The sequence below is a fragment of the Aphanomyces astaci genome, assembly GCF_000520075.1.
Source record: "Aphanomyces astaci strain APO3 unplaced genomic scaffold supercont1.50, whole genome shotgun sequence".
Classification (NCBI taxonomy): Eukaryota; Oomycota; class Saprolegniomycetes; order Saprolegniales; family Verrucalvaceae; genus Aphanomyces; species Aphanomyces astaci.
The window spans coordinates 194,149-219,238 of record NW_009798313.1 but is presented as its reverse complement, the minus strand read 5'-3'; the positions used below and the strand labels follow the sequence as shown (position 1 = coordinate 219,238).

General features: G+C 48.6%; 7 protein-coding genes across 20 annotated transcripts; 3 read left to right on the top strand and 4 right to left on the bottom strand.

The window, feature by feature from the left end:
• Positions 1 to 604: 604 nt before the first annotated feature.
• On the top strand, positions 605 to 2,939 carry H257_13681 (hypothetical protein). The gene has a single exon (XM_009841304.1). It carries the CDS (start codon positions 641 to 643, stop codon positions 1,349 to 1,351), a length of 711 nt encoding a protein of 236 aa, XP_009839606.1. The 5' UTR covers positions 605 to 640; the 3' UTR covers positions 1,352 to 2,939.
• Positions 616 to 2,923, bottom strand: H257_13682 (hypothetical protein). The gene has a single exon (XM_009841305.1). The coding sequence runs from the start codon at positions 2,905 to 2,907 to the stop codon at positions 1,450 to 1,452; it is 1,458 nt and encodes a 485-aa protein (XP_009839607.1). The 5' UTR covers positions 2,908 to 2,923; the 3' UTR covers positions 616 to 1,449.
• Positions 2,940 to 3,576: 637 nt separating the features above from the next.
• H257_13680 (hypothetical protein) lies at positions 3,577 to 5,264 on the bottom strand. 4 transcript variants are annotated; one of them, XM_009841300.1, is made up of 8 exons: positions 5,174 to 5,264; positions 5,029 to 5,113; positions 4,881 to 4,966; positions 4,707 to 4,824; positions 4,474 to 4,654; positions 4,063 to 4,210; positions 3,837 to 4,003; positions 3,577 to 3,789 (listed from the first exon to the last, which is right to left on the bottom strand). In XM_009841300.1, exons 1-8 carry the CDS (start codon positions 5,252 to 5,254, stop codon positions 3,741 to 3,743), a joined length of 915 nt encoding a protein of 304 aa, XP_009839602.1. In that variant the 5' UTR covers positions 5,255 to 5,264; the 3' UTR covers positions 3,577 to 3,740. The 4 variants fall into 4 exon arrangements, with proteins under 4 accessions (XP_009839602.1, XP_009839604.1, XP_009839605.1 ...); XM_009841302.1 differs by having other exon boundaries at positions 3,837 to 4,210; XM_009841303.1 differs by lacking the exon at positions 5,029 to 5,113.
• A 1,102-nt stretch (positions 5,265 to 6,366) lies between these two features.
• Positions 6,367 to 7,411, bottom strand: H257_13679. 2 transcript variants are annotated; one of them, XM_009841298.1, is made up of 3 exons: positions 7,100 to 7,411; positions 6,700 to 7,010; positions 6,367 to 6,631 (listed from the first exon to the last, which is right to left on the bottom strand). In XM_009841298.1, the coding sequence occupies exons 1-3, from the start codon at positions 7,326 to 7,328 to the stop codon at positions 6,557 to 6,559; spliced, it is 615 nt and encodes a 204-aa protein (XP_009839600.1). In that variant the 5' UTR covers positions 7,329 to 7,411; the 3' UTR covers positions 6,367 to 6,556. The 2 variants fall into 2 exon arrangements, with proteins under 2 accessions (XP_009839600.1, XP_009839601.1); XM_009841299.1 differs by having other exon boundaries at positions 6,367 to 7,010.
• Positions 7,412 to 7,473: 62 nt separating this feature from the next.
• Positions 7,474 to 9,899, top strand: H257_13678 (hypothetical protein; the record flags this gene model as incomplete). Its single annotated transcript, XM_009841297.1, has 8 exons — positions 7,474 to 7,707; positions 7,849 to 7,957; positions 8,023 to 8,360; positions 8,462 to 8,652; positions 8,704 to 8,805; positions 8,910 to 8,985; positions 9,032 to 9,119; positions 9,267 to 9,899. The coding sequence occupies exons 1-8, from the start codon at positions 7,505 to 7,507 to the stop codon at positions 9,897 to 9,899; spliced, it is 1,740 nt and encodes a 579-aa protein (XP_009839599.1). The 5' UTR covers positions 7,474 to 7,504.
• Positions 9,900 to 10,835: 936 nt separating this feature from the next.
• Positions 10,836 to 20,740, bottom strand: H257_13677 (hypothetical protein). Of its 9 annotated transcripts, none has more exons than XM_009841293.1 (13): positions 20,707 to 20,740; positions 20,454 to 20,645; positions 20,243 to 20,375; positions 19,807 to 20,173; positions 17,422 to 18,646; positions 16,454 to 16,590; positions 16,215 to 16,367; positions 15,666 to 15,826; positions 13,606 to 15,538; positions 12,933 to 13,085; positions 11,249 to 12,631; positions 10,965 to 11,200; positions 10,836 to 10,919 (listed from the first exon to the last, which is right to left on the bottom strand). In XM_009841293.1, the coding sequence occupies exons 2-12, from the start codon at positions 20,524 to 20,526 to the stop codon at positions 10,970 to 10,972; spliced, it is 5,949 nt and encodes a 1,982-aa protein (XP_009839595.1). In that variant the 5' UTR covers positions 20,527 to 20,645; positions 20,707 to 20,740; the 3' UTR covers positions 10,836 to 10,919; positions 10,965 to 10,969. The 9 variants fall into 9 exon arrangements, with proteins under 9 accessions (XP_009839595.1, XP_009839596.1, XP_009839598.1 ...); XM_009841294.1 differs by having other exon boundaries at positions 10,969 to 11,200; XM_009841296.1 differs by having other exon boundaries at positions 20,454 to 20,740.
• Positions 20,741 to 20,900: 160 nt separating this feature from the next.
• H257_13676 lies at positions 20,901 to 24,716 on the top strand (the record flags this gene model as incomplete). 2 transcript variants are annotated; one of them, XM_009841286.1, is made up of 13 exons in its annotated part: positions 20,901 to 21,128; positions 21,182 to 21,380; positions 21,440 to 21,522; positions 21,604 to 21,747; positions 21,808 to 21,886; positions 22,354 to 22,415; positions 22,548 to 22,616; positions 22,744 to 22,810; positions 23,001 to 23,068; positions 23,122 to 23,289; positions 23,863 to 23,946; positions 24,112 to 24,303; positions 24,356 to 24,716. In XM_009841286.1, the coding sequence occupies 13 exons, from the start codon at positions 20,901 to 20,903 to the stop codon at positions 24,587 to 24,589; spliced, it is 1,677 nt and encodes a 558-aa protein (XP_009839588.1). In that variant the 3' UTR covers positions 24,590 to 24,716. The 2 variants fall into 2 exon arrangements, with proteins under 2 accessions (XP_009839588.1, XP_009839589.1); XM_009841287.1 differs by having other exon boundaries at positions 24,099 to 24,303.
• Between the last annotated feature and the right edge of the window lie 374 nt (positions 24,717 to 25,090).

Sequence of the window (25,090 nt, the reverse complement as noted above, 5' to 3'; positions counted from 1 at the left end):
TATCCGGTTTAGTGTAAGTTAACGTATCGAATTCTTGAACAGAATCAATTTCTCGGGCTGCAATAAAACATAAATAATGCATATTTTTTCCCCACAATACAGGAATCAATATAAAATCACTGTCCGAGAAATAGAAAATTACAAACTTTCATTCCGATGTTTATGACTGCTCCTTTCTAGTATAATCCTACTATTATAGTATACAAACAACATACTTGAAGTATTCAGTTGTTTTACGATCAAAAAGGAACTATAAAATAGTGCTCTATTTATATTTTCCTCATACAGTATGCTTTCAAATTTACGAAATTCCAAGGATTTCCAGAGATATGTTGCGTCAAAAGTTAGGCATGACACAACGCAAAAAGTGTTCGCGAATTCGATGCGATACCTTAGGGAGATATGCAAAACCAAAAATACTACTTCTACTATGTTGTACTAACGTTAGTATGTTTTACTCCAACCCGCTCACAACAAACCGCTTTTGGCACAGTGCAGTGTAGGCGTAGTCAACGGATAATTTTCAAAATCTCTCCATTATTCATCTATTTATTAATATATGATCTGTTATTTATTCCTACTCGTTTATACAGTAACGTTCCATGAAAATGCTGATTTGAACCTCTTCACGTCATATTGCATGGCGCAAAACGTCCGCGGCGCCGATAAATCGGCGTCCATACTCGCATACTTCGACGCCCTCGCTCGAAGCGAAGGAAACGCCGTCAAGAATCGCTCCGATGGATACCTCATCGTCGAGTCCGGGACCACGGTCGTCACAAAGCAGCGGGGGAAGGCGCTATTCAACACTGGCTTTTCCGAGCACAATAATCTCCACCTGCACCCTGAAGAAGCTACGTGCTTGGCGCATCGTGGGGTCCTCGACATTCGCTTAGCCGACAACTCATCATCAGCAGCATCTACCTCCTCCCTCTCGCTGCATGAGCTCAACGACCAACTCAGCGTCTGCGTGCCAAGGGAGTGTCGCGAAGTGTACTGCTTCCTCAAAGACCGCAAGTTCATTCCCCGACGCGTTCGTCGTCCCGCAGTGTCCACGGCTACGCACGTATCCATCGCTTATGCTGTGCATGCTCCAGGGAAGAAGTCCGACCCGCCGCTGTTCCACGCCGTCGTGTTTCGCATGTCCGACGTCATGCCGTCGCTTGACCTGCTCCTGTCACTCACTCCAACTCGTTCCCCGGAAGTCCCATCACATCCGCATGATGACGACTCAGCCCCTCCTGTCGACATTCCCATCAAGCTCTTCGCATGCGATGGTGAAGGCGGTGTTATCCCCCTGGAATGCCTCGTCCCCGCATTTCCCACCCTTGTACATCCTCCAGATATCTAAGACCAAAGACAACTCTCGAATATATATATTCGAAATATTTGAAGGGGAAGGAAATATTAATAAATTAGCACTTAACAAAACTCGCAATCATAAACTAACTACCCTTCCTTGCCAAAGTAGCTCGTGAGGAACGTCTGCGGGTCCAAAATGAACTCGTCCACGTACGTCGATACTGCTTGCGGCTCATCCGCGTGGTCGAACAAGATCGAGTATGGGTCGGTCTCGGGCTCGAGCAGGTCGAACGGGGTCGTGGCGTCGGTGGGATGGTTCGATGTGTCGCAGTACAGGAATGCGTTGTGCGACTTCTTGAGCGATAGCATTTGATACTGATGGGATGGCGACGACAGCGGCGAACACGAGTCGTCCAAGCTATTCTTGTTGCCGGCATCGCGATCGTTCTCGGACGACGACGAAAACCAATCCTCGTCAGTGAGATGCAGCATGTCTTCGTCATTCACGGGGGTCATGCGAGATAAGCTCTCGTCGATGATGTCGTATTCATCCAAAGGCTTGTCGTCTACCGATGCAGGGTAGTCCAGGATCATCGTGGGCACGTCAAACGCAGACATCGCTTGCCGCCGTGTGACCGACGACAGCGGCATCATCGCGTGTTGCCGTGTGCTAATTCGGCTAGATGGCTTTTCAAACTCGATCGCGGCAGTGGCGGCCACGGTTGGTCGCATCAAGTTGTTGTCCACCAATTTGGATGTGTCGACAGATGCAAACCCAAGAGGTGGCAACGTCACGTCCTTGCGCTTGGACAGTCGGGACGCCGCAGGCGTTGTGTAATGGCCTTCGTCGAAGCTAAACTTGCGTTTCTTCATGCTGTTCAAAGCGCCCTTTTGTCGGGTGTTCGCACAGTGGTCCGTGCTATCGGTGGACGACGATGCGAATGCTGACGACGCCACGGCGGCATTGCTGTGCATGAAGTGATTGGCAGCGTCGGCGGTGATATGGCCGGTGACACTGCTTCGGTCCTTGCCCTTGGCCTCTTCCTTGGCAAGCTTCTGGTAGTACTTCTGTGCATGCGTGCGAATCTGCACGACACTTCGCGTTTTGATCAGCGTTGCAATCTTCTTCCACGCTCGGTAGGGAAAGCATTCGAGTCCCTTCAGGAATAATTTGTGCTCCGCGTCCGTCCATCGTCCCGTGTTCGCTTTGCAGTCGCGCGGCATGTCCGAGTCGTCGCTATCGTCGTCGTTGCCGGCATCTTCGTCGTCGGGGCTGGACGAATCGTCATGGAACGACGACGCACGGAATGCCGCGGCTTCCGCGAGCTCTTTTCGGGCGGGGAGAGTCATGGAGGACATGCCAGGGGATGTGGGCGACCCCATGGCTTCTCGTTCTTTGAACTTGGCGAAGGCTAGCAAGGACGGAGTTGACGGTGCTGTGATCTTCAACGACGGTGCAGTCGACGAAGGGCCATCCGTCATCTTGCCCATCACGTTGTACGAGGTACTGGGTTGCATCATGCAAGGAAGGATGGTCGCCTCTGCTCGACGTGGCGGGATTGAATATGGCGTCGTGACAGGAAGGAGAATGATGTGGTCGGTCATGGCATTTGGTCGTTTCACAAGGCACAAATTAGAAAAACGCAGACTTGGGCCCGTTCCATATTTCTATGGAATGTTTCAACCGTCTCGTCGTCGCTGATTGGCTGCAGAGACCTCAACACGCACGATGATTGGTTCGTTTTGTGAAACCCCCATGCCGCCAAGAACCAAGTAGACAAACATTGACGCGCAAGTTCCATTGCCTTCTATACAGCCCCCCCCTGGTTTCGTGGCAGTACGTTTGTCTTTATAGTGTAGTTACATGTATCCATAACGTTAACAAGAAGGTGTCGACTAACGCGTACTACATGGCCTTCATATGTGTGATGGTTGTGCCGAGAACAAGAAAATCAAATCACCCACAAAAGTGACTTGGAGTTTGTATCGCATTGCAGCGAATTTTCGAACCGGCCAATCGAATTCTCAGTGCCGTACTTCAGGGAAAAATCGAACCGAGTCCATACTCGAACCAAGTGATATTAAAGTCGACGGAATAATAATACATATGCAGCCACCTAATAAATTAATATATACAGCAATCCCTATGAAACATTATAAAAATATAGAAACGGGGTTCGATGGTGATTTTCGTGTTGTCTTGATGTTTGTATGCGATTGCGATTTGGCATAGAATGAATACTGTAACGGCTACTTCAAGTGCCACTTCAAGCTGTTGCTGCCATGTACAGTGCACAGGCGTGACGGTGGAGATATGACTTATCCAGCATGGAGAACATGACATGTATGTGTGTACATGGGAATCACGACGAGGGCAGTGGCGCAAAGGAAGGTGTCTCGAAGGAAGTGAAGGACGCGAATGTGCGTTGTTAGCGACATTACTGCTGGGGCTCCACCTTGGCAATGTCCCAAGGTCCTTGAATCTCACTACGATGCATGTGAGAGATTCATCGACGTGATGGAGACATCCGTACTTTTTGTATTCCTGGGCGTGCATGAGCCAAAGCGGACAGACAAACGTGATGAAGCCGACGGCGACGAATACAACCACCGAGATAGACGGTGAGATGGGCCACATGAGGGCAAGTGCCACACAGAAGAGAAGCAAGGCCAACGCTACGTGGAGGTGCTCGGACGTTTTCTATCGAGGAAAGATCAGTCGCTCCATCATCCGTATCTTGCACGCAGCGGTGTCTGCACCTTGATGTTGTGCTGGGCGATAGGACTCACGGCAAACACTTCGATGGCAAACAACACAAACGAAAACACTTGCTCGTTCGAGTGCAACAGCGACGCCAGCAGCACCGACGTGAAGATCGCCGCGTTGAGCGAAATCGTCCCCGCATACCTGCATCATGTTCGCGACATTGCGTACTGCTCAAAAATGTTCCAATAGTACTCATTCAACACTCATATAAAGTACTCATTCAACACTCATAAAGTACTCATTCAACACTCATAAAGTACTCATTCAACACTCATAAAGTACCCATTCAACACTCATAAAGTACTCATTCAAGAACCTAAAGGTACTCCTGGTACCGACCACGACAAGTGGTGATGGCGGACATGTACCGAGAAGTACATGTGGGGCATGGCACTAGTACGTACTTGTAAGTGGTGCCATTGATGTACGTGTAGTCGTGGGTAATGAGATGGATGCCTGTCAGCGCCACTGACAGCGCCCAGATGGTGTCGACAGCGTACGACTCGGTCAAGGTCCTCAGCACGGGGGACAGGATCGACAAGGTCGCAGAGAAGAGCATACCTTCCTTCACTCCTTGCCACATGTCTACACATCCCAGACATGACGAACTTGCAATGAAGTGACATGATGGACGCACCAAGCTCGGACTGGGCGCAGTAAAACATGACAAAGTACCCACTGACGGCCACCACGATGTCGATCCCTGCCAGCAGTTGCCACGACCACACGTGTTCCCTGGAATTGACAAAGATGGCCTACATGCATACCTATCAGGGTGTCGTGTTCGTAGTTTGATGGAACCATGACGAACAAAGAAGATGAACACGAGACTCAACTGCTGCGTGATGGCCGCGGACGCTTTGGACATGCCCCAGTAGTCGTACTCCCGCACGTTCTCTACATCACCCCAATGTCATGTGAAAAGCAGGTGACAACCGACTCTGTGAATGGGTTGTTACCATTGGTTCTCAATTGTTCAAGAAAGGACGAGTCCACGTAGCAATCGTCATACGGTTGCTCTTCCCACAAGATCTTCCTCCATACCTTCATTCACACATACATATATATCAACACGCAACGTCACCACTGACATCTGTTCCTTACCTTCTTCTCGCCATCCTTGCGGCCGCACAGCTCGCATGATTCGACCCGTCGAGGTCGCGTTGGCAGGTCTGTTCGAGGCATTCTCGTCGTGATTTCCGCTTAAGGAAAAGCCAATCAAAACAGCGCAAAATTATCCGAATGAATCTCGGCATATTATCCGGAGATTTTTGATTACTCTTACGTAGTATAATACTGTAGTACTATTATTAATAATACACCATTTTGCAGTTAACAGTAAGTTGGACGACTGCCCCATGTATTTGGCCATGCGCCTGATATATTTAGTGGTGCGCCCCGATTTAGTTAGCCATGAGGCCGTTTAATTTGGCACATAGAGGTCATATGCCCGATATATTTGGCAATGTGCCCGACATAATTAGCCGTGTGCCCAAGAAATTGTGGTCGTCTGCCCCGATGACAATGAAATAACTCCAACTAAAAATTGAACTCACATAAAAAATCCAGTCGAAATGAAACATGCAACATCCTCGTTTTAGCATCACATACAAACTTTCATGTCGTCCATGATCTCCGCTCATCCGTAACAGTATTCGAGGCGTAGCGCGTATCGATTCAAACGGTTAGCATCGGCCCCCACATAGCCAATTTCGACCAATGCTTTACTTTATCCCGTTGGCGAACGCCACGGATTTCCAGTCGTCGTCGTTTCTGAACGCTGCGACGACTCGTTGGTTTGCGGAGAGAGATATGCGTTGGCCTCGTGACTATAGAGGTGGTTGGTTACCTAGTATTTCATTGACATCATAACCAGAGTTCATGGGGGGTGCGCGCCTTGGCGATTTGAATAATGAGCATTCAAAATGTTGGAGGAAAACGCGCGCATTATGAACTCAAACTATACTTTATTCAAGTATAAATTTCGAATTCTTGCCTTCGCGAGTTTCCCTTGAACTTAACAAAACTTACCAAAATTTGTTTCCACCAAAACTGATTTGCACTCCATAAAAAATACTACTAATTATTTCAGTTATTCCATTTTCATCGCGTACACGATACACTTCATCGGGCAGATGGCCAATTTCTCCCCACACGACTAAATAGTATAGCGGGCACATCGCGAAATATATCGGGCACACGACCTCGGCGTGCGAAATTAAATGGGCACATGGCTAATTCTATCGGGGCATAAACATATCGGGCGCACGGCCAAGTATATCGGGCATTCGTCCGACTTCACTGCAAAATAGTGTAGTATTAATACTTCAAGTACTAGTATACGTTAACGCCGCAGCGTTACTGGAACGGCGCCAGCTCACGACCATCTTCACCGCAACATGCCCAACCTGTTGGACGTGGCACTGCTTGATTATAACGTTATAGGCCTGGCCTTGCCGGATGGTTACTTCTGGTCATGTATGCCACTCAATCTCTGGTGGAAAGGTTGGCGAGGCGGCAGCGTTCGCGTGGCGACGTCCTTCTGGTCGTTGGTTCTGCCGACTGGATCGTACCCGTTGATACATTCATACTACTATCACGTGGAAGGAGAGTAGATGGATGGCACGTACCCCCACTTGAGCTGTGGCTTTGGCTCGCTTTCCCGACGGCGACATGGGGTTGTCGTCGTGGTGCAGTCGCTTTGGCGTGTTAGCTGAGGCAATGCGCTCGTCTTCTGCCGCTTCGTAGCGCTCCAAGTCGGGGTATATCGTCGCCACGAGTTTGTCAAAGGTTTCATCGCGGCGCAATGACGAGCGCTTGGGGCCAATTACCGCGCGACAGCTCGGGCATTCCTTGATGCCGCTCCGGAGGCATTCGTTCAAACACTTGTCGCAGAATCGATGCAAACAAGACTTGATCACCGTCGCGTTCCGAACGATGCCTACGAAATGTCGAGTACTTATGAGAAACATAGAAAGGTACTTCTATTCCTACTAGACACACTAGCCAAGATGCCACGAAAGGGCGTACCAAGACACACGGGGCATTGCATCTCTGATTGGAGGAGTGTGGGGGGGACGGTGAGGGGCGTGGTGGCCAGAGGTCGCGGCTGTCGAAACATATCATACAACGTCAGTTCATCGATCAACGTGACTTCGTCGTAAAGAGAGTGCGGATTGATGCGGCGGTGGACGAGGTGGCGAACGTGCTGGTCGTACTCGACTCTTGTGAACCCGTTGTGGACATTTGGCACTGCCATGTCTCTGTATAAGCACTACTCACAAGGCCACAATGGGGGCACTGAAAGAATTGGACAAAGTCGCACACACTAAGCGAGCTCCCCAAATCAATAGTATGGTTTCGGAGTTTCGTGGATTTGTAACCGACTTGAAACTGACAAACGAGTTGAAACGGTCGACATCCAAGGCGGACCGCATGACGCAATGGATGGAAAGCCACGCCGGGGCCCAGGCGGAACTGGCCAAAGTCCGTGCAGAAGGGGACTGGGTGATGATCAAAATCGAGATGGAGAAGAAGGAACTGGACGCGACCCTTCAGGAGATCCAAATGGCGAAGGCCCAAATTGCAGCGATCCATACCATCAAGCTGCATGAGTGCCCCACCGCCTCCACTTCCATGTACAGTTCACGATGACGATGAATTCTATCCACACACTTGGGCTCGAATGTACAGACAGTATCACACATATACTATGCGATACTGTAGCTATGTAACATCCATTCGGTCGTGGCTGACATGTGGTTGACGCAGCGAGATAGGGGTTGTGTTAGGGACTTGGTCAAGCACGTCAAGGCATTGCAAACCCACGAAGAGCGCCAAAAGGGGCACTTGAGTGAAGATTTGAGCAAATTGACCTTGTTGAAGCAGGTACAGAGGCTGGGTCCTTGAATTCATGACACGCAAACCAACCTAAACGGGAAGATGATCCTCAGGCTATAGACGAAGCAAGACGGGAGCGCAAGGACGCGCTGACCATTCAAGCCGACGAAAACCAACGAGCCACGCACATGGCGGCGACGGTGGAGGCGACTCACGCAGAAATCGCCGCCATCAAACAACGCGACGCCGCGCTGGCCGACCAGATCCGCCAGCTGCAAGTCGACATCAACGACGACCAAGCCACGTACCTCGCGGCCAAGAAACAGCTGATGGACCAACTGCACGAGTGCCACAAGCAACAAGGCCATTCGCAGTCGAGTGATCGGGCCCGTCAATCAGGAGGAGGGGCGGCTAGCCCCACGCACGTGTACAAGAAGAAGAGCAACCTCTCGTACGACACCATCCATCCCTTCAATAAATATATATATATATATGTTTTCAATGGCATGAAACATGATGACTCATGCGATAGTATCTGTGACGTGGTTGTAGGTGGCTTCGGGCACGAAACAAGGTGTGCTTGGTGAAACGCACGGAAAGTTTGGAGCAGAAAAAGCATCTGCTCGACACGTTATTGCACACGTCCAAGTTGCCCCATGTGCATGTGTTTTGGGAAAAGTACCACGTCCAAGAAGCCGACAAGGCCGCGTTGTGTGTCGATATTGAACGCCAGGCCAGTGAAAGTAAGTTGAGTGATGTGATATCGCATTGATACTACCAAATTATGATTTTAGATGCGGCCATGAAAGTCAAGATACAACAACTCGAAGCAGAGAAGATCAAACTACAAGGCCACGACTTGCCTACGATGGAAGGGTTGAATCCGTATTGCCAAGGTAACGAACGACATGTACAATATATATATATCACTGTCGAAATATATTGAAACCTTCCGAAATCGGGTGGTTGTGTTGTGAAAACTAGTTGTAACTATTTGTAGATATCCGCAACGAAGCGAAAAAGAGCCGCGAACACACGGAGAAATTGGTCGCAGAAGCCAAGCAACTCGACAATTTGTAACACGTCGACATTTACCAGCAACGACTGACATACCACACCTAGGGCCAAGTCATTATTTGACCCCTTAGAGCACTTGTTTGCACTGGTCACGAGCCCCAACCAACCAAATGCGCCTCGTGATAACACCGTGGTACGCATAAGATTGATTCCCGTGATAGTTGTTGATTCTTTTCCAGTCGACACTATGTGTTCATGTTGAAGCAACGATGGGGTCAATCTCTACCTTCGTGTGCGCGCAACCATAGTACGACGGTACTCAAACCGCCCAACGACGTAGACTGGCAAAACGCATTTGGAACGGCTGGCGGTGATCGAAGAGCAAGTGACACAAAAGGTGCTGTCCAAAATCGCCCACGAATGCGCGACCCACAACGGCAACTGGCAGCAGTCGGCATCGCTCATCCGCCTGCTCCAGTCGCGGGGGGTGCTTCGGCCGCGACTGGTCAAGTTCCCCCCGCTGCTTCCGACCTCCGTCGGTGTGCCAGGCACCTCGATGGACAAGGGGGGGAATACAGACGGCGACGACGACGACGCCAACGATGATGAAAACGACCCTCGGGACGACAACAACCCGACTATCTTCAAGGGGGACGACCCCCACCTCGTTGCTCTCCACTCAAAGGAACTTCTTCGCGAACTCCGCGAACGCCACGCCGCCCATATCCAAGCAGCAACGACCCTCGAGACCAACCGCAAGTCGCTGCTGGCCAAGTCCAAATCTCGGCGGCGAATCAGCGTCCGACAGCCCAGTGACGACAATAATACCACCACGCCTCCTGCAGTAAACACCACCAGTCCACGCAAAACGTCTAGGCGGCCGTCGGTCGTAGCGGAAACGGAACTCGCGAGTTCGTCCATGATGATCGTGGCACCGCCACCGCCCAATGAAAGCAACCCCACCGCCCAATGAAAGCAACCCCACCACGCCGCTTTAAATGAAGAACAGTCTTGTCAATTGTTTGTAAAAGTACATTGTACTAGGGGACTGGAATAAGCCCCGTGTGTGTGTAGGGACAAGTAAGTGATACTCGCAATGGACGACGAAGAGTCTCTCAAAAAGTGGGCCCAGCAACGTATATACTTCCTCTGTTCCAGGTTACTGCCGACATGTATTTCACAGACAATCGAGGCCTCACTCAATTTGGGCGAATGACGCTTTGAAAGGGAATTGCATGAATTTTCGCAAAGGATTGGTTTCTAGTGGGCGCTTAAAGGAATTGTAAGCCAATGAAATGTCATAAATGTTCGATATTGAAGAATTAGAGCGAATGAAATGCAAATGTCGCCAGTAACTTGGAACATGCGAATTTTGAAATGTCGGCAGTAACCTGGAACAGAGGAAGTATTATACAGTACTTGCAATCGATTACATTGGGCTTGCAACCACCTGCCGATTAACGATTTAATGCAAGCAGTCATTCTCTCAAGTCGTCAAACTTGACTATCGTACATTCGCAGAAAAACACAAAGTTAATTTTCTGCTATTCTAATTTTGCTGTTGGATCAATCAAATACAGGAGCAACGTTATGTTCAGAATTATGCTCAGTGCCATGATAACACACCAACTGCTTTTGTACTATTAATAACGTTACTGTTCATAGTAATAACGATACTATTCATAGTACGACTACAGTAGTACTAGTATGGACGACTGCGATATTACTCCCAATCACAGAATGGCATCGATTGGCTAGAATTCCCCATTCAATGATATGATTGGCTAGATTACGTTAATCAACGCTTTCCAACCACCATTGAATTGTGAAGCAAGCTAATTTGTAACCCCTGTGCTCGCATGTTGGCGCCAAGTTTCACCCCGTCGTGAGAAAAAAATAAAAAATACCATGGGGTTGTATTGAATATATTACTTAATAATGGACTGGCCGTGTATCTGCCTCGTTCTTACACCAATATCATCCATCCATCCCCCTACTTTGGCCGTGAAGTCGTTGAAAAATGATATATTTTCATTACCGACATCAGACGGGGGTGGTTTTCATTCGTTTGGCGATGGGGGGGATGAGGTCCCCGGCAGTAGAGGTCACGGACCGACTCGGCAAGTCCGGCACCCCCTCCAGGAGCCCCCACGGGTCCACTTTGGCACCTCCGTGGGAGTATTGGAGGGGCACAGCGCCATAGTTTGACTTGGGGAAGACCGCGTACACCCTGCGGGCCAGCGACGGCGGCAACTGCAACTTCCCCACCAAATCCTACCCCCAAAGTATAAATACTTGACATGATTATGATGGACCTAGTACCTTGTAGTGATGGTCGGCAAACACAGTCGACGGAATCACGGGAATGAGGTCGATAATCCACTCAAACAAGGTCCCACCGCCGCCGCCGCTACCGCCTTGCGATACGATGGAAGTCCCAAGGAGGGAAAACAGCAGCTTGACAATTCCGTTTCGGTGCGGACACGGCGACGTCGACACGGACGCGGTGATGCTCACGAGCTGTAGGCGGAGTCCAACCTTCCGCCGAAGCGCCGCTAGGAATGCCGCCGATTTGTTGTGGTTGTCGGCTTGACATGTCTGCAGCAGCCACGCCAACTGCACCTTCATTGATCGCATGTACCGTACAAACAGATTATTGGACGCGCCCTGTGAGCTCAGCACCCGCCGAAGGAACACGGCGACGACGGACCCGTTAAACGTGTCCTGGTACTGGTCGTCCGACGTCGTTTTGGCGTCTGCCTCGAGCACTTCCAGCGCCCGCGACACGGCGGCCGTGATCAATGACGTGGCAACCGCGTACGACGCCGTTGACGTCTGCGACGATGTGTAGATGCTGCACAAGATGCTCGCGTACAGGTTGGCGGTACCGACGTCGGCGGCTTCGCGGGCGGCGAGCTTGGACTCGATGGCGCTGTCGAGTGCCGGCGGCGCGAGGAACTGCGGCCGCACGCACCGGCCAAAGAGGCGATGGACAACGAGGGTGCCAATCTTGTCGGCAGCACTCGACTTGTCGTCCTTGTCAAACGTGTACGAGGTCGGAGTGGCGACGATGGTATCGAGGCGGGTCTGGTAGTAGTAGCTATTGCTGTATATGCTACTATTGCCAGCGTTTTCGTCTTGCATGTCGCCGTCTATGAGCATCGAGCCAAGGCCATTGGACACTGCCGCCGCGGTGGCACTGTGGTTTCGCATGTTGGGAGCGGACGACAACTGCTGGAGGACAATCGGGGCGACTGGTTTGATTCGCTTGGATACTTTGAGATGTTGGCGTTTGACTTCAACTTCGAGGTAGATGCACCCCCCCCGGTGCACACTCCACTTGGTCATGTGGGCGAAAATCTCGTCGGCTTTGAGCAGATGGACGCGGTTCGTCGATACCTCGGGCGGCGAGTGCAGCGGCCGACACAGCAGCTTCATGATGACCGTCATGAACCACACGTCGCCATTCTCTTTGAGCACATGCCGCTCCTTGACGGCCTTGTCGGCGAAAATGAGCTCGCGCACCACCACATCGTTTGTACAGTCGAACAACATGGTGCTGGCTAGCACCCCTCGCTCTTGACGTGGCAGCAGCGCGTTGTTCTCGGGGCTCCAGTGATATGACATTTGGCAGAGCAAAAACACAAACGGAAACATGACTGTGCATGGCACCATACTTCGCAAATACCGCCAGTAGTACTTGAGCTAGGATAATAATAATCGAGAGTGGGTATGTGTGGGTGTATGTATACATGTATACATGTATCGATGCCACGGATATATATATATATATATATGTTGACAGTATAGCGAGTGTGTATGTGTTGAGATGTCTACATGTATATATATATGTATCGAGGCATAATATATATATATATGTTGACATGATGGTGAGTGTATATGTGTTGAGATGTATACATGTAGTATATATGTATCGAGGCTATGGGATATATATATATATATATGGCGAGACAGACCAGCTGAAGCACATAATAAAATAACTTACCATGGGGTCCTCAAAGTTGGCGAAAAGGTTGTGGCCAAGCTTGACAAACTGCGGCGGGTTGTCGCCCAAGAGGTGGAATGCCAACGTCATGGACAGAATTTGATTGGCCAGCGTACGATTTTCTGTGCGTTGGGCGGCAGCATTGGCGTTTTTCTAAATGGCCACGGCACATAAAACGTAATTATAGAGACGTCGTACAAAAATGACGGATGCAGGTCGTCCAAAATCAACACCATAACCACCCGCCAAATCTCACTCATACAACTACCCCCTCTACATATCGTATCGTCTAGTACAAGGTCGTACAGTGAAATCAACAGGTCGTCCAACAACAGCACCATATATATAAATATATACCCGTAAATTATCAAGCAGTCGAGTCGGTAAATTGGAGAGTTGGGTGGTCAATCGAACATGAGCAGAATCACCACATCGGCAGACACTCGATATATGATGTACGACCAACAATCAAAACCCACACACAAGGATCAAGTAGCCAATCAAATCCACTCTTGAAAACCCATTCAACAGCAAATTAGTGTGTGACTGAATTTAATGTGACCACCCCCTGCACAATCTTTCCATACAAAAGTCAAACAAAATCAATCGATCGATGATAGATATTCGGCGAATCAGCACGAGTCCAACTTTTCGACAATATATATATATATACCTTGGGGAAGCCCGGCACGAGCACAAACCGCAGCACTTGGGTGAGGTCGACAATCCCGTGCACGACCAACGCCATCAAGAACAGCTTGAGTCCGTACTGAATCTTGTCTAGATGGCCCTTCAAGTTTGCAGCAAATGTGTCCTTGCCCGACGTTGCGTCGACAGCCGACGACTTGACAAACACATTCTTTGGCTTGGGTTTCTCCGCCTGGCCTTTCGGCGTCGGCTCCACGCCGTTGAACGCAGTGATGACTTCCTTGTGTAGCCACGTGAGCAGCGTGTCCCGCATCAGCTTGCGCTCGCCTTCCTCATGGCCATCAATCACATCTCGAAGCACATGCACGCATCGATGCATGTACTGCGGCACCTGCACATAAATCGACTGCTGGTGGTGGTTTTGCGCTCCATTTGCAGCAGCTTTGGACGTGGCCACGTGCAGCATCGCCATCCACTTGTCCATCACGTCTGTCAACAGCACGCGAAACATAAAGATACGCTGCTGCGACGTGAGCTGGCCGTGCCGCAAGATGGCCTGCACGGCTTGGTCCACGCCCGCATCTCGGCATGCCACGTCATGCTTGTCCACTGTGCCCATGACATGTGTGAACGGCACCGTGGCCGCCGCATCACGTGGTCGTTGGAGCGCTGCGAACACGCGCGCCATGAGCTCCTGCATGTCTGGCGCCATCGTATCCTTGTCCTTGGGAAACGCAAACTTTTGGTTGACCCCTTCCAAGCTCGTAATCCCATCTTTCGTGTCTTTCGATGCCTTCAGGTCGTCCTTGAGCAGTGTGAAAAATGCCTTGGTAAGCACTTCGGGGGGGCTGTGCAGCTGGAGCGACTGAAGCGCCTTGTCCAGAGCTTTGGAATGGCGCTGGTAGATGCGGCAAATGAACAGCGCGATGGTCTGGTACGAGTCGTCTGGGTCGAGTCCCGCCGCTCGAAATGCCATACATCGGTATTCAAACGCTTGTATCAGGGATAAAATGTCATGGCAGGCGTAAAACGTGGCGTGGTGCCGATCTAAGATGGGCAGCACCACCGACTTGATGACGTACACGGGGGCGTGGCGAAGGCAGTGGATGAGCAGCTGCAGCAAACTCAACACATCCGTCAATTCGAGTAGTAGCCACGTGAGCCGGAGCACATGTTCGACCGTGTTGAGATCGTTCAAGATGAAAAACGGGGGCACATCGGACAATTGGGTGGTTTGGTCGTACACTTGCCGCAACAGCCACGCCGCGTACCGCCCCTTGTCGTGTCCAGAGAGCTTTTTCAAGAGCGAATACAGCTCAAAGATCTTGGCCATTTGATCTAGCTCGACGTTGTTGTCGCCAGGGTCTGTAGTAGTGTCGGCCATCGCAGCCCCACTTGTAGTACTACAACTCGACGGACTAGTACTCGACGGCTGAAACACTTGATGGGTCAAAATCATCACTCGCTCCAGCGCGCGACTGCGCTTGAGTTCGTTGCGTGTTACGTGCACCAGCTCCATCCACGTGGCAACCATGTACTCGTCGTTGTCGACTGTCAGCTCCATCGGCACATGAGTCGAGAGCGGGGTGTCGCCGCGGGGGAGTTGCCACAAGTACAGCCGCAATCGGTCGGGTAGCGTTAGTTCCCTCAACCGATCCACGTTGAACCCGCCTTTGGTGGGGCCGAATTCAAACTGAAACTTGGGCTGGCAGAGCACTGCCGACGGTGACGACGATGAGTTGCTGGTGCTGGTGCTACTAGGCGGAACAGAGAGACCATTGGCCACACTCTCGATAAACGACTCCAACACAAACAGCCGACGCCGAATCAAGAGAGAAAACAGCTCGAGCACCGCCGTCAACTCGACCGCATGCTGCGGTTCATACGATTTTAGAAACCACACCAACGTGTCCTGCAGAGTCGCTTGGTGCTGCTGCTGTGACGAAGTGGTGGTGCTTCTACGCCCCAAACACAAACCAATGATATTCAGCCAAACCATGTCACAGATCCACACTTGGCCTCGTCGAGTTTTCAACGTGGACTAGTACTACTAGGACTACTACTAGGAGTAGTAGGGACAAGTACCTTTGCTCGAGGATTGCGTCGTTTCGCATTTCTAATATATACGCCGCTGTAATATACTTGTACTCTTGCGACCGATGAATCGTCACAGCCCATTCGCAGATAGTTGTCACGGCATTCACGTCCACCGAGCCATCGTCGTGTGGGGCCTTGTCGTCAAATATCTACCCATATATATATATATATATCAAAACCCAATCTCATATATATATATCAAAACCCAATCTCTCAACTATATATATATCAAAACCCAATCTCTCAACTATATATCGACAACCAATATTGTCAAGCAGTCGATTCTGTACATTCGAGTCGGAGGAGTGGTCCATCGACTACGACAAACCAAATCGACAATCGATACATACGACCAATCAAAAATCACAACTCGAATCAAGTAGCCAATCATCCACTCACATTCGACCAATGCAACATCGAAATAGTGTGTGTGTGACAGAAATTAGTGTGACGATCTTTACAACCGTCCAGATAACGAAAATCAATAGATTTGGCAAAGAATCCGCACAAATAACGGGGTAAAACGACAATTTTTACCAGTTTGTAAACGTCTGCGACTTCGACGGTCGAGTTGCCGCTGTGAAAGTCGTCCAGCACTTGAATCATATCCACTTGGTTGCGCAGGCGGGCTTCACACGTTTTGTCGTGCGGGGCTTCTTTCTTCCGCCGCCGCGCCACCGTTGAATGAAACTACCACCAAATACAGTAAGATATACACTCAAACGAGGCTACAACTTCCTAGCCAAATATATATATATATATAAATGCCCAGGTACCTCTGCGAGCCGCGCTTTCCTTGCATACACGTGGCGCAGCGCAGTCGTGAGATACTCCAACTCGGCTGTCCGCGCCGCTGGGTCGTCGCAAGGAAAGAATTCGTCTGTCAATACACACGCTGGCCATTGCTTGAGCACTACAACCCCCTCATGAGATATATACAAAGCTATGTCTTAGCCAAAGATATAATCAAAGACCACTTGATTTAAAGCCAACACAGTCGATGAGAATCGATATAAATATATATATATATATATATATGATTGATATGAATGAACCCGGTCCAAACGACTATATATATATATATAGTATATAGTTGGTTGGACCGAGTTCATGATGTGATGTATTGAAACGCGTTGTTTCGACCGAATAATCATACGTTTATATATATATATATATATATATGATTATTGATATATATATATATAAACGTATGATACGTTTATATACCGAATAATCATAGGTTTTTCTATGATTATATATATATATATACATATCTATCGAATATTATACGTTTATATAGATATATAAACGTATGATTATTCAGTCCAATCAACGAGTTTCAATACTTCGCAGAGATGTCCAACATGTTTCGATCCTATATATTTTAATAAACACAATGATAATATGTACGAATTCATCGGTCCATCGTGGCATATATATATTTAATTATATATATAGGTTTGGACTCGATCCAAACAACTCAATAGATCCAAGCGAAGTATACAACACGTGTCGTGGCGACGACGCCTTCGAGATAACTACTATATAACAAGATAGATAACAAGATAGATAACAAGAAAGATAACAAAATAGATAACAAGATAGATAACAAGATAGATAACAAGAAAGATAACAAAATAGATAACAAGATAGATAACAAGATAGATAAAAAGATAGATAACAAGATACATTACAAGACAGATAACAAAATAGATAACAAGATAGATCACAAGAAGTGTACTACCATCGTCTTTGATTTGCACGAGGTGGTCGGCGCCGTGGTGAAGCACAAGTCGAAGGATATCGCAAAGAGCTACGATGAGGCGTTCGTGGTGGCGACTCCGCGATTCGACCACGAGCAGCACTTGAAAGTGGGCCAGCGTGATCTTGACGAGCAGTTTCGTGGCGCTCGCGTCTTGGAGCATCGCCGGCAGCAGCTTGATTATAACTCCAAGCACCAAAAACAGGTGGTTCACAGGCATCGGCAGCACGGGCCAGCACTCGTCGCCAAGGTTGTCATGTTTCGAATTCAAGAGCAAACTCTTTTGATACAGCGACAACAGTCCGTTGAAAAATCGACTTGAATCGACCAAGCGCAGGCGGAAATGGTATTCAGCTAGTTGCAACACGTAGCGAAACCGATCGTCTGGGGATATTGTCGGTGGTACTAGCTGCTGTGGCTTGTTGCTTTCCGATGGTCCAGATGTAGTACCAGACGTCGTAGTTGGTCGGGGGGCATGTGTCTTGTGGGACGACGTCTTCTTGTTCTTATTCATTTGCCCAGTCAACCGATGGGTAAAGCACTGCCGAGCCGTCGTGTGCAGAGACCAAATCAGCTGCTCAGTCCACTCCATCGATCGCCGCTGGAACCGCTTCGGGTGGTAAAACCAATCGCCGACCCGCCGATCTCGATCCCGGCGCATCTCGTTCAGTTCTTGGTAGATGACGTTGATCCGGATAAACCACGACGCTTCAACCAGGCCGACGTTGTACGTGGCCACGAGATCCACCAGCGGGCACTTTGACTCTGGGGATGCGCGCCACTGCTCGAATGGAATGCCGCTAAACGACTGGACGAGCGCGGGAATCGACACGTCGCCGCGCGCGAGCTCAGTCATCCACACATGCGCCGTGTGGGGGTCGAAGCGCCGGACCTGGCGCACCAAGTAGTCCAAGAACGAGTTGTCCGTCGCTGGCTTCTTCTTCTTGGTGGCAACAGAAGACGACGAAGGAGGAGGCTGAAGCAGCAACGGCGAGAGGCGGTCAAACAGCCGAGGCGTGTCCGGGAACAACGCGTACTGCCGCTGCCAATTGGATGGCATCGGGCCGAGGCCCCGCGGCAGGGCCGCCACGTACGTCGCCCGTCGCTTGGCAAAGAAATGATATTTTTCCTCATCGTGGTCGTTGTGTGTGGGAAACACGCCTGGCACGACCGCCAGTTTCGATGTCAACGTCGGGGTGCATGCGTCCTAGTCATAGACAATTCGAAATGTTAAGAGTGGGTAGTCCAAGACACAATCGACTAGCCAATGAAAGGTCTTCATATTCTACATTCCAACCAATAGTAGGATGTTTGGCCCAAGGATTTGGTTGGCCCATGTGTCGGCCCAGTCGAACATTTTATATATATGCAATTGTATTTGTATAAGATACATTTTTGACAGTATGAAACTGAGCCTCCCGTCGATTTCTCCAATATATATATATATATATATATAGGTCAGTGACGAAGACGGGTTGAACGAGAAACACTAGCAATTGACACATGACTAGAGCACACAAAATATATATATATATATACGGGAGTACAGATAAAGGCATGCATGTATATGCATTTTCATCACAAGAAAGACTTTATTGTCGATATGATAGTACAAATTTGCGGTGGAGGTGCAATCAAATCGCGCCGACCAAATCGATCTCATTGGTTGAATTTCATTGAAAAATGGGTTTTGATTGGCTAATAATTTTGAGCTCATCTGAAGTAGCCAATCAAATCGATTTAAATTCCAACGAGAAACCACACCGCAACACAATGAAATTTCACTCGAAAGCACAATGTATAAAAAATCCTTTTATAAACGACGCATGCAACATATATTCGTCAGAGTGCTATATTGCAATAGTGCCTGATGGAATCGCAAATATATATCCATATATACAAATATACATGTATATACAAATATACATTTATATACAAGTGTACACATTCGAGGCCATGAATGACAGTGGAGACGATCATAACACATACAAAGACACAACCTAGTCAACGATACTGATCATAACTATGACATATTATATGGTTATGTGTTTATATTCTAAACTGGAGAAGCGATACATGGAGAATGAATGGACCAAATCAAAGAGTAGGATTGAGCCAATCAGATTGCAGGACACACATCATCCTCAACGTCAAATTAGTGTTTCACTTCAATTAGTGTGATACTACCAATCGCCACAGGACATCACTGTATGTACATACAAAACTCAGTACAAACTATCGATAGATTTGGCGAATCCGCACAAAAGTCTGCCAAATTTTGGGTAAAAGGGTTACAATATCGGAAGTATCGCACATAGTACTAGTAATAGTAGATTGTCATGGAAAGCAAAGCATACTTCAACGTACTTTGATGTAGCGCGCGTCCATACCGAGGACATTGGTTGCAAGGTCCATCGTGGGTGCGCCGTCGTCGGCCGGATGCGATCGGAAGCGGTTCATTTCGAGCAGCGCGTGACGTTCCCGCAACCGATGGCCCTGGGTGGAGAGGAACACGGGGGGTCGGGGGTCGCTTCGACTGGAAGAGGTGGGGGACGATCGCCGTGTGGAGCCGTTGGCGTCGCGGGATGACGACATGGAATGCGACCGAGACGCGTGATGATGGGTGTCCGCGGAGTCCCCTTTGCTTCGGGATGTGTCTTTGATGGACGATGAAGGCGGCGGTAGACAGGCGCTGCTGCTTCCTGTGTGGTTCGCCGTGGCACTGCGACCCCCTCTAAACCATGGTCCATAAAGCACGAGTGAGAAGACGGAATGTGTGCATGTCCCTGCTAAACACACACACCTGTGGAGATTGGACGACGCGGGAGGCGGCGGGTATGCGGATCGACTGCTCCCACCGATAGACGTTGCCGTCGATATCGTCGGGGGCGTCGGGCCAGATATTGCCGACGTCGTCCGTGAGCTGCTGCTGTGGCCTTTGAAACAGCGCAACGCGTACGTGAATTCGTTGGACGTCACGTCGCCGAGATAAGATATATACACCACGAACGTACTTGTAGAAGACGTGTTATTGCGCGGAGACGATGGCGGCGGCTGACGATACGGAAGCGTTTCTGGCTGTTCCATGGATGATGACGATGATGATGCTAAACCTCGCTCGTACTCGCGGAGTTCTAAGGATGAGTCACGCAGCACCAACGATCGTTCGTCGTCGCCGTGTCCTTCAGATATGTGATCGCTCCTCGCTAGACACACAAGTGATCCTCAGCATCCCTGCCGAATGCCGCACCCATCCCGCCGCCCTACCTGCCGCCTGCAGAGAGTGAATCCCAGACCAAACAACACAACAAAGCAACAAATTCACGCCTCTGGAATATTATCCGGATAACCCTCCAATTATCCGTACATCAAGTTTTTGCACGTTTTTTATCAAATAAAACGCACTTGGTGCTAAGGTTCATTCCGGTGCGTTTTCCGGTTGGATTAGACTTTGAATTTGTATGGTGGCCCTTTGGTGCGTGTTTCGGGTTACATTGCCAAGATACACGGCCATTCCTTCCCGCGGCGCCATCGCGCGACGTATCTCTGCCGCGTCCACCACCGTCATGATGTCCGCTCCAGGAGCGCTATGTCCAGAGTTTCACCCGACGCCCGAAGAGTTCTCATGTTTTGCCACGTATGTGCGCACTATCGTCGAACCAGCGTGCCATCGCATCGGCATGTGCAAGGTCCTGGTCCCATCACCAGTAGTAGTAGACTTGTAGAGCTCACCTTGATGTAGATCGTGCCGCCGGCAGGATTCTTCACGCGGGCATACGACGACCTCGAGTTCACGATCCCCACGCCGTTGACGCAGTACGTGGCGGGCAAGAAGGGTGTGTTCCATGTCGATTTGGTCACTCGGAAGAGCATGTCGTTGGATGCATTCCGAGCTCTGGCGGCTGCGGCATCTCCCAACGACATTGATGATCCAGCATTAGGTACCGTCTGCTACTTTCACATCCAGGCGCGTGCATTCCATCTCTCATTCCATGCACAGCACCGCTAGACGTCCTCGAGCGCAAATTTTGGAAAGGATTGCGGCCGACCATGGACCCGCCAACGTATGGCGCCGACATTGTGGTATATACATGTATATGCCCCAATATAGACATCTTCGTTCGTTCGTGTGGCAAAGGTGCTGACAAACAGGTGTATGATTAGGGCTCGTTGTTTGGCGATAGTCCAGCCATGTCGTGGAATGTGAATAATCTAGACTCAATCTTGCGAACGTGGGTCGATTTGCCCGGGATCACGCAAGCGATGCTGTACTTTGGGATGTGGAGCGCCATGTTTGCCTTGCACACGGTACGAGAGACAAAGTCTCATGTTGGTTGAAAACAAGGTGGGGGGTGGGGTGTTCTATAGGAAGACATGGAATTGTACAGTATCAACTACCTCCACACAGGCAGCCCCAAGGTGTGGTACACGGTGCCTCCAGCACACGGTATTAGTATATATATATATATATCATGTATCCTATACACTGAAAACACGATTGAATGCAAATGAATTATTGTGAATATTCGCTATTGTGCTTTCGAGTGAAATTTCGTGTTGTGGTTTCTCGTTGGAATTTAAATCGATTTGATTGGCTACTTCAGATGAGCTCAAAATTAGTAGCCAATCAAAACCTAAAGAAAAAAATTGAACCAATCAGATCGATTGTGGATCGGTTTGGTCGGCGCGATTCGATTACACCCCGTCCCCAAATTTGTACTATCAAATCGACAATATAAACTTTTAACATTCGCGCGGTTTGTCGAATCAATATCTAGAGTTCTGATTGGTTGAGTATACTTGTCGTTTTCTGAAAGAGCCAATCTGGAAAATTGCTTTGTACCGAATAATCCACAATATTTGTATATTCAACCATGTAATTCGCCCATCATGTCGATATCTGTGTTATCGTAGCTTCGCGCGTGGAGCGGGTGTGTCAGACCATGTTTCCTCACGAGCACATGGCTTGTCATGAGGTACGTACATACCTTCTTCCCTTGAATCATCATTATCATATATATATAATAATGATATATATAATACCACCATTGGATGCTATAACGTTATAATGGGGTGGGATAATAGTGCTATTTAATCATAATATATAGTTTCTGCGTCACAAGACATCCCTCGTCGCGCCATGGAAATTCCAAGAGTTTGGCCTCCCCTATTCCAAAGTACACTAACTAGTGCATATACTAGTGTTTCGTACTCTGGTTGTTTAGACCGAGCAGCGACGACTAGTTTGCACTCTCTGTTGGCAACGTCGTCGAATGTCGTCGTTGATATATATTATTATTATAGGCCCTACAAGGCCCAGGCGAGTTTATCATTACGTTTCCTCGTGCGTACCACCAAGGGTTCAACACAGGTATTGTGCATTTTACCCAAATTTGGATTTGAGATTGGTCCTATTTAATATTGTACACACTATACTATTCATATATATGTGGTTTTGCCCAATGTAGTCATATATATGTGGAATTGTTTGTATTGGCGCACCTTTTTTATATATAGTTATCTGATTGATTATATGTATGATATATAAACCCACAAAATAGGATTCAACATTGCCGAGAGCGTGAATTTTGCCACGTTGCGATGGATTCCCCTAGCGTTAGAAGCCAAGGTGTACCTCCATCTTTGACGATTTCGTAGTGTAAATAAATATAACTATTTTAGGTGTGCAAGTGCGTACCGCACAACGTTACGTTGGACATGGACCTGTTCTTGACGCAGCTGTTCAAAGCCAGTCGCCCCGGCAGTCGCGCATTGACATCAGACGACTGGGTGTTTAGCTGTGTGTGCCTCAAGTTTGCCAGCAGCGCCGATCCGTCCGTGGTGGTCGAGGTATGACATCGTCATGGTTGTCGTCGTCATTGGCTAGTCTCTTGTTTCCGTACTGTTAGTTAATATTGTGGTTTGTTCGACTCAAAATGTCCTCCGTTGGCGATTGGTTGTGAATGAACCGCCGAGCAATCATCGCTGGACCTTTGAAATTTAATATAAAACTAATTTAAAGAGGTATCTGTGTGCCTTCAATATTGTGCTTTCGAGTGAAATTTCATTGTGGTGTGGCGTGGTTTCTCGTTGGAAATTAAATCGATTTGATTGGCTACCTCAGATGAGCTCAAAATTATTAGCCAATCAAAACCTTCTCAATGAAATTCAACCAATCAGATCGATTGTGGATCGGTTTGGTCGGCGCGATTCGATTGCACACCCTCCCCAAATTTGTATCAAATCGACAATACTACAATCAATCTTTTTAGCCAATCAAATTGCAACCTTCATTCTTTGTAGCCAATCATACTCCATTGCTCGATATTCATGAATCCCCCAAATGCTTAGGCAAATTATTGGACTGAAATGCACAATACTGTTGTTGTGAAATATATAATGTTAGGGGGTTGTGATATGTAGGACAAATGGTTTGAATGCTCGTCGTGCCTGATTTGGTGCCACTTGCGATGTCGGTACCCCGACTTGTGGGCTGCTGCTGCTCAGGTACTGAATATAAACATGATCTGTTATTCGATTAGACAAAAAATATATTGGACAAAACCATCGAAATACCACCAGTACATACTAGAGTGCATGGGCCTCCTTGCTACTACGTCTAGTACATATACCCTAGTATATATATATACTAGACAAAGTTGTGTCTGATAGGATGATACATCGTTGCCGTCGACGTTGCTATGCCACCGCTGCTGCTGTGATGATGATTCAGTTCAAGGCACGAGGAGGAGTATATCCCGATCTGCACCAACTCCTTCCCCGCCCCCCCCCAAACGATCCAGAGCGGATGTCTACGCCAAGAACGCTCGCATCTTGATTGCATCTGACCGCGGTGTTCGAGAGGTACTTTGTCAAACTTGACTGGATGATGATTGATCTGTGGTCATGTCATTAGGCCAAGGTCGTGGCAGTGGACGGCGCGTTCGTGCGCGTGCACTTCAAGGGCGAAGCGTGCGCCACAGACGAGTGGATTGCGTCCACGTCGTCGGCGATTGTCGAAGGCAGCAGTCCCACTCCCCAGAAGCCCCCCCCCGCCAAGAAACGTCGTCCATCGTCCATTAACAAGACCCCAAGAACACTGCCAAAACGACCAAAACACCAACCCAAGGCATCCTCCAAAGTTAACTAAGACATGTAGTAATAGTACTACTACTTACTACCCCAGAGTAGACATCCTAGGTGCAATGAATGTCGTACAGTGTATGTAGGCTTGGCCAATGTATCCTAACCAAAACTGTATATATACCATGTCCTTGTAATGATCAATAGTACTTCGAAGCCTTTCACCTAAATTTGCCAATAATGTTGATGTATTCTTGAAAATCGCCAACAAAGCCGTATGATTGGCTAAAACGAATGACGTTTGTATTATGATTGGCTAAACAGGCCCATTTGTTCAATCTTATTATATTTAGCAGTTCAATATGCCTCCAACTAACAGTAAACAGTAATAATATCCGTACCTGCTGCTCGTATTGTCTTTCCAGTGAAATAATTTCATTGTGTTGTGGTTTCTCGTTGGAATTTAAATCGATTTGATTGGCTACTGCTCAAAATTATTAACCAATCAAAACCTTCTCAATGAAATTCAACCAATCAGAAATCGATTGCACCCCCTCCCCAAATTTGT